The 6315-nt window shown below is 48.4% G+C and overlaps 2 protein-coding genes across 2 annotated transcripts in view; one reads left to right on the top strand and one right to left on the bottom strand.

Annotated features, from left to right (window-relative positions):
- Nucleotides 1–1958: 1958 nt before the first annotated feature.
- EIF1AD (eukaryotic translation initiation factor 1A domain containing) lies at nt 1959–5901 on the bottom strand. The gene is made up of 6 exons (XM_006771571.2): nt 5643–5901; nt 4294–4571; nt 4045–4153; nt 3838–3946; nt 3622–3669; nt 1959–3071 (listed from the first exon to the last, which is right to left on the bottom strand). Exons 2-6 carry the CDS (start codon nt 4378–4380, stop codon nt 2927–2929), a joined length of 498 nt encoding a protein of 165 aa, XP_006771634.1. The 5' UTR covers nt 4381–4571; nt 5643–5901; the 3' UTR covers nt 1959–2926.
- A 72-nt stretch (nt 5902–5973) lies between these two features.
- BANF1 (barrier to autointegration factor 1) overlaps nt 5974–6315 on the top strand; it is a 2770-nt gene continuing 2428 nt past the window's right edge. The window contains exon 1 of the mRNA XM_006771569.2: nt 5974–6315. The gene's annotated coding sequence lies outside the window, so the exon portion shown is untranslated.

Below are 6315 nucleotides of genomic sequence, written 5' to 3'. Positions count from 1 at the left end.
ACAATCCACTCTAAAGTTCTTATGTCAGAAAAGACATGAAACTATGAAATGTTCCAGGAAGAGGAGCAGGGGTGAGGGAGCTGTATCAATCATGCTACAGAATGTGGTTCTGTACACAGATAAACATAACAGATTAGAAATTCCAAGGAGATCCACATATATGCAGGAATATACTTTATTTTAAAAGGTATTCTAAAGCAATGAGGAAAGAATGAACCATTCAATAAATGATAGAGGGACAAATGGCCACAACTTTAGGGAAAAAAGCTATCTCCCATAAAAAATAAACTTCAAACAAATTAATACACGTCTGTACCTCATCTGATGTTTACTCTTTGTGTGTATATATACATTTTTCATTCTTTTTTAAAACATATTTTTATTGATTTCAGAGAAGGGAGAGGGAGAGAGAGATAGAAACATCAATGATGAGAATCATTGATTGGCTGCCTCCTGCATGCCCCACCCTGGGGATCGAGCCCACAACTCAGTCATGTGCCCTTGACTTGAATCAAACCTAGGACCCTTCAGCCTACAGACGGATGCTCTATCCACTGAGCCAAACCATCTAGGGCTCTCTCTCTATATATATATTTTAAACATCTGTATGTACACATACACACAATACATACATATGTGTATATATTTAAAGCTAGACTAAGCAACGTAATAGAAAGTGAGGAGAGGAGCAGATACATGTGGAAAGGTTGAAGTCCCATTGGATTACAATGGAAAGTAAAAAAGACAGGAAGATCCATGAAGACACTGTAGGGTTGGTAAAGGGGAGGTGTGAATTCTCACCAAGGGCCTACTATTTATTTTCTTTAAAAAAATAAATAAATAATGTGTGTGTGTGTGTGTGTGTACTAGTGGCCTGGTGCACAGATTTGTGCACATTGAAAGGAAATTAATTAGAATAAATATGTTAATATTGCTATTAACGTATTTCTCGGGTACATCACCCAAGAACCACTGCTGCCAAGTCACCACAGCTGGCAGCTCCTATGTTGAGCATCGGCCCCTTGATGGTCAGTGCGTGTCATACCTACCGGCTGGTTGGATGGCCACTTAGCCTTTTATATGTATAGATATATATAGTTTTATTGATTTTTAGAGAGAGGGGAGAAAGAAACATCCATGTGAGAAACATGGATCAGTTGCCTCCCACACATACCCTGACTGGGGATCAAACCTGCCCCACGGGTATGTATCCTGACCAAGAATTCAATCCACCACCTTTGGTGTATGGGATGGCATGCCAACCACTTGAGCCACACCAGCAGGGTGGCCTACTATTTCTTTTTTTTTTTTAATATATTTTATTGATTTTTTACAGAGAGGAAGGGAGAGGGATAGAGAGTTAGAAACATCCACTAGAGAGAAACATCTATCAGCTGCCTCCTGCACGCCCCCTACTGGGGATGTGCCCACAACCAAGGTACATGTCCTTGACCGGAATTGAACCTGGGACCCTTGACTCCACAAGCTGATGCTCTATCCACTGAGCCAAACCAGTTAGGACGGCCTACTATTTCTTAATGAAGTATAAGCTGTGGTAACTAGCAGGGGAAGAGGGAATAGATAGACAAGATAAGAAGTTTCAAAATGCACCCGAGTTGATCTGCTAGGCAGTGCTGAGGGTTTGAGGTTTACAATTATAAATTTAAGGTAAAACAAGTGAGCCCAGTTGGTGGTTTTCTCTAATAGTTACAGGCACAGAGGTGAATGATTGGATTGGCTGGGGTTAGGTTTTAGTAGCTGAATACAATGAAGGAAGACAAGGGAGTGGAGGGTGTGGGCCATGGAATACAGGTTGCAGAAGGAGGAAAGCGAAGATAGAATAACGGTGGGAATGTGGTGGAGCTGGAGGATGAAAATAAAGAATTTCTGCAGAAAGGGTAGTTGAGCAAGTAAACAAGCAAGCCAGAAGGCGGTGACTGTACAGGTATTTGACTTCTAAAGGTACTACAATTTCTACTGATATCAGGGGTCCAGGGAGTAGAGATGTAGGCAGCAGGCCTGGAATAGAAGACCCGCATTAGTGATGGGGATTATCAAGGAACTAAAGAGCCACAGTGCTAAACAGGCCCATCCATGGGATGTAGAAAATGACTAAGCAGAGGTAAAAGACTCTAAGCCAGGAGATAAACTCTTCTAGTCTGAGGAGAGACTACAAGGTCAACACCAGCAATGAGGAGTAATGTATAGCCAGAGGTTAAGAGAGAGAGAGAGAGAGAGAGAGAGAGAGAGAGAGAGAGAGAGATAAGTGGGATGATGTGTTTTACAAGAGGGCTGAGGAATGATGGTCTAAATTGCCACAAGGGTCCAGCAACCAGGGGATGTACACAGCAGCGTGGAGGTGGGCACTCCTGCAGTCATGGTGACTAGAAATGCAGGGAAATCAGCTCACGAGGTACTCTGAAATTCACCCTGAGTGTTTCTTAGAGGCAACGGGGGACTAGTCCTATGGCTGTGATCCTGAAAGCCTGAATCAGGATTGGCTGCGAGCAGGCAATAAAGTGGGACTGTTCCCACTTATCAAGTACATGCAAGGAGGGACAGCACAGGGCCCGCCACTAACTAAGTGCCCAATGAGAGAGATAGAGAGAGGGGGGGGAGGAGAGAGAGAACCTAGGAAACCTTAGCTCCCTCCTCAATTTAAATTCATTCAAAATGTCCAGCCATTCCCTATTTCCTGCCCGTGAGACCTCTACCAAGGAGCAATTTTTAACTGTACCACAGGTCCCTTCTCCCTCCAGAGAGCCACTCGGACACTAGCACAAGTCACCACCCACCAGGGGTTTAATTCTCCTGGGTCAGAAGGTCAGTTCAGAGAGGAGTCCTGCCTTGTCCCCATTGGGGGGAAGACCTGCAGAGCACCCTGGAGCTGTCCAAGGGCAGAGGAGGAAAAGTGGGTCCTGCAGCCTCAGGCTGTCTCCTCCTCTTCGCTCTCCTCCTCGCTCTCGCGATACTGTCTACGATTGGTGTTAACGAAGAGGTCGGAATCATCTTCGGAGCTGGACCCTTCTCCCGATGACTGTGGCTCAGCTGGGAGTTCTGGCTGAGTTGGTCTTCATGGGGGAAAAGGACAGAGTTAGCCCAATGCCTTCTGGGAAAGCAAGATCTGCAAACGAAAAATCCCCACAAAAAGGAGGACCCTATGGCCCAGTAGTCAGGGCCCAGCAAGTCAGACAGGCAGTCGGAGCAAACAGCAGGAAAACTTGGCCAAGGAAAACAGGTTAAAGACAACCCCAGCCCCACCCTCAGAAGTTTACTAGAGCCACTGGTTTTAATAATAAGTGTTCTACTTACCAACATGCACTGGACCCACATTACATACAAATACCATACTAAGCAATTTTATAAGCATTAGCTCCTTTAATCCTCACAAGGCTCCTATTTCATAGGTGAGGAAATGCAGGCTTAGGAGATGAAGTAACCTGTGTCCAGTCCCCAATTTATGTGGCAAAGCCAGGATTTTAACCCACAGAATTTATCCACACACGTAGAACCACATATTGAGGAGCTCTCACCAGGGAGAAAGACAGGCTCTATTTCCCCAAGGCACTAAAGCTTGAACCCCCTTTTTCTGTCTCCTCTACCCTAAGGCTTGAACCTCACCTGTTCCTGTTGTTATTGTGTTTCTCAGCCACCTCAAAGGCCTCTGGCCTGTATCAGGAGAAAAGCCAGGGTCAGAAAGAACAGAGAAATCTCTCAGCATCAAAGCTGTTCCCAGCTGTCCCTGCCTGGGGTGCTATGATCTTTCCGCCCCTCATTTCACAGCTAAGTCAATCCCTCCCAGAAATCTCGCAGCCAGTGACCCAGGGGACCACCTACCAGAGCCCATCCTTCTGCAGAGAGCGCACATGGTCTTTGCAGAGCACGAAGGAGATCTCAGCCTTCACCTTTTCTCCCTCTTCAATAGGGTCAACGATGAGAAAGTCCCCTGCAGGCAGAGAGGAGAGGCCAGTCAGTCCAGCTTGCAGTGGCGGAAGCCAAGGCCACAGGAAATGGTTCTAACTCCTAGAGAGCTGCCCCTCTCACCTCTCTTGATCCAGATGTTCTTGCGGTATTTGGAGGGCATGCTTACCAGGAAGCGCTGCCCCTGGGCTGTCTCCACTTCATGCAGATTGTTCCCTGGGGTCCTGAGTACCTGGTTCGGGAGACCGAGAACCAGTTGGCCTCATCAGCCACCGCAAAGACCCGCTGAGCTGGCTGCAACCTCCCCCACCCCAGGGCTCCAACAGGAGTGGAGGGGTCGGGGCAGAGCAGCTTATGCCCAATGCTCCTCACCTTCACGATCTGCTGGTGGTCAGAGGGCACCATATGCTCCCCCAGCACCTCCTTCACCACATGCTTCCTCTTGGTGGCCTGAGACATGCCAGTCCTGTTCCAGGGTGGTGAGAGGCAGCGGCTGTCCCCCTCTCCTGAGTTCCTTGGATGGCAGGATCAGAACCCAGGACTGCTTTGAAGATGGGCTGGGACCTTTTACTGAGGAGTGGCTGTGTCCTGGTTAAGAACGTGGCTCTGAAATCTAATTGCGTGAATTGAAATCTTCGTTTGACTATTTCCTGTGAACAAAAAAAAGGGGGTTGTATGGAAAGTGACCTCACAAGGTGATCTGATAATAAATTCCTAACTGGGCAGGTGATGGTGGGTAGTCACGCCCCAAGCCTGTAACTTCTTTTAATTTTAGAGAGAGAAGGAAGAGATAAATGTCGATTTGTTGTTCCACTTAGCTGTGTGTTCATCGGTTGCCTCTTGTATGTGCCCCGACTGGAGATCAAACCCACTCTCTTGGTGTGTCCGAACGACGCTGTAACCAACTGAACTACCCGGCCAGGGCCCAGGCCTATAACTTCTTTAATGAAAGGTTTTTAAGTCCTGACCCTCAAGAGAGCATATAATCTCATTAACGATCCTGTAACCCAATCCCCACCTTGCTTTCTCCCACCCTTTGGTAATCTTCCTTAGCTTCATCCTTAAGTTCAAATTTATAAGTGAAACTGCAAAACTATTAACTTCTGGAGGGTTTAAGATCCTGCTCCCTGGCATCTGCTGTCAGTTTGGGTCAAATAAATGCTTATAAAAATTCTCCGCAGGTTTGAAAGTTTTTAGGTTGACAATCCTTACTGTTCAATTCTCTAGGTCTCCGAGAAAAATAACAGCTAACCCAGAGCATTTATTAGGATGAGAGGATGTAAGCAAAGGACTCAGAACAGCGAATGGCACATAAAAATAACTCATGTTATCTTAAGTACTGGCATAACATAAAAACTAAATAAATCATCCTGGCAATCGCTCGGGAAGAGATAAACTACGCGGTATCTTCCTCGATATGCGTGTACACCCCAGTGCAGCACAGCCACACAACACAGATGCTCGCCACCTCAACACAATACAGGCAGAGGCCAGAGAGGAGAGCGCCGCCACGGTCCGAGCCAGGAACGCCTCCATCAAAGGGCGAGGGGAGCGGTCTCGGTCCAGGGCACCTACTATCTTTCTGACGAGTTCTGAGATGACAAGAACTGGCACCGCCAACACCGGCGGTTTACCAAGGAAAACTCCCAAGTGCTACTTCCGGTTGTTTTCTGCCTTCCTCCCCCATCCCGGAGGAAAGACGCCGAGAGACCCACACCTACCTGCTGGCCCTCTTCTCCCAACGGCGCCGCTGGGACGATCCCGTTCGTTCGTTCTCGAGGCTGGACGCAGGGAGTGGCTGGTCCACGACTCACTTCGCGGCTGAGCCGATGAAAGCACAGAAAATGAACCGGCCGGTGCGCTAGACGGCGGAGTTTGCTAGGACTCAGGTCTTTAGCGTCTCCGGTTCCTGCCCGACTCCTAAAAGCCCGACACGATTCGGCCTGAGTCGGACTCTTCCAAGGGCAGTACTTCCGGCGCTCTGCCGTAGGCCTCCGGCCACCCTCCTCCCTTCTTGTCCGTCCCTCTAACTCTTCCTGCCGCCAAGTGGGCCAACGCTAGGTCCTTGAGTTCCGGATGCCGTGCAGCGGGGAAAAGAAGTTTTCTTCACCGAGGCCTCTGCTCTGAGACCGGAAATGCTGCCCGAGAAGAGAAATCAAACAAGGCAGCCCGTCTTCCCGCGAGTCGACCGAAAAGGAGCGTCTACTAAGGTTACCGTGGAGGTCCAGAGCGCCTCAACTCTATGGCTCTAAGCAGCTAGAAGTGCCAAATTTAATTTTTTTAGGCGGCTCTTGAGGCGACCCGGAAGCGGAAGTGGGAGAAAGTTCTAGTGGGTTGAGGTATCGGCGGGAGCAGCCGGCGGCGGCGGGAGGAGCCGTTACGGGAGCTGGAACT

The sequence above is a fragment of the Myotis davidii genome, unplaced genomic scaffold, assembly GCF_000327345.1.
Source record: "Myotis davidii unplaced genomic scaffold, ASM32734v1 scaffold425, whole genome shotgun sequence".
NCBI classification, from domain to species: domain Eukaryota; kingdom Metazoa; phylum Chordata; class Mammalia; order Chiroptera; family Vespertilionidae; genus Myotis; species Myotis davidii.
Note: the sequence above shows the minus strand (reverse complement) of the source record. Positions and strands in the feature narration are given on the sequence as shown.

Bases quoted from the DNA above. Each gene is read 5' to 3' on its own strand.
- EIF1AD (XM_006771571.2), bottom strand. From the start codon at position 4,380: ATGTCTCAGGCCACCAAGAGGAAGCATGTGGTGAAGGAGGTGCTGGGG. The intron at 4,154-4,293 runs GTGAGGAGCATT...CTCCCGAACCAG, and splicing joins ACCACCAGCAGATCGTGAAG to GTACTCAGGACCCCAGGGAA. The intron at 3,670-3,837 runs GTAGGTGGTCCC...CTCCTGATACAG, and splicing joins CTGCAGAAGGATGGGCTCTG to GCCAGAGGCCTTTGAGGTGG.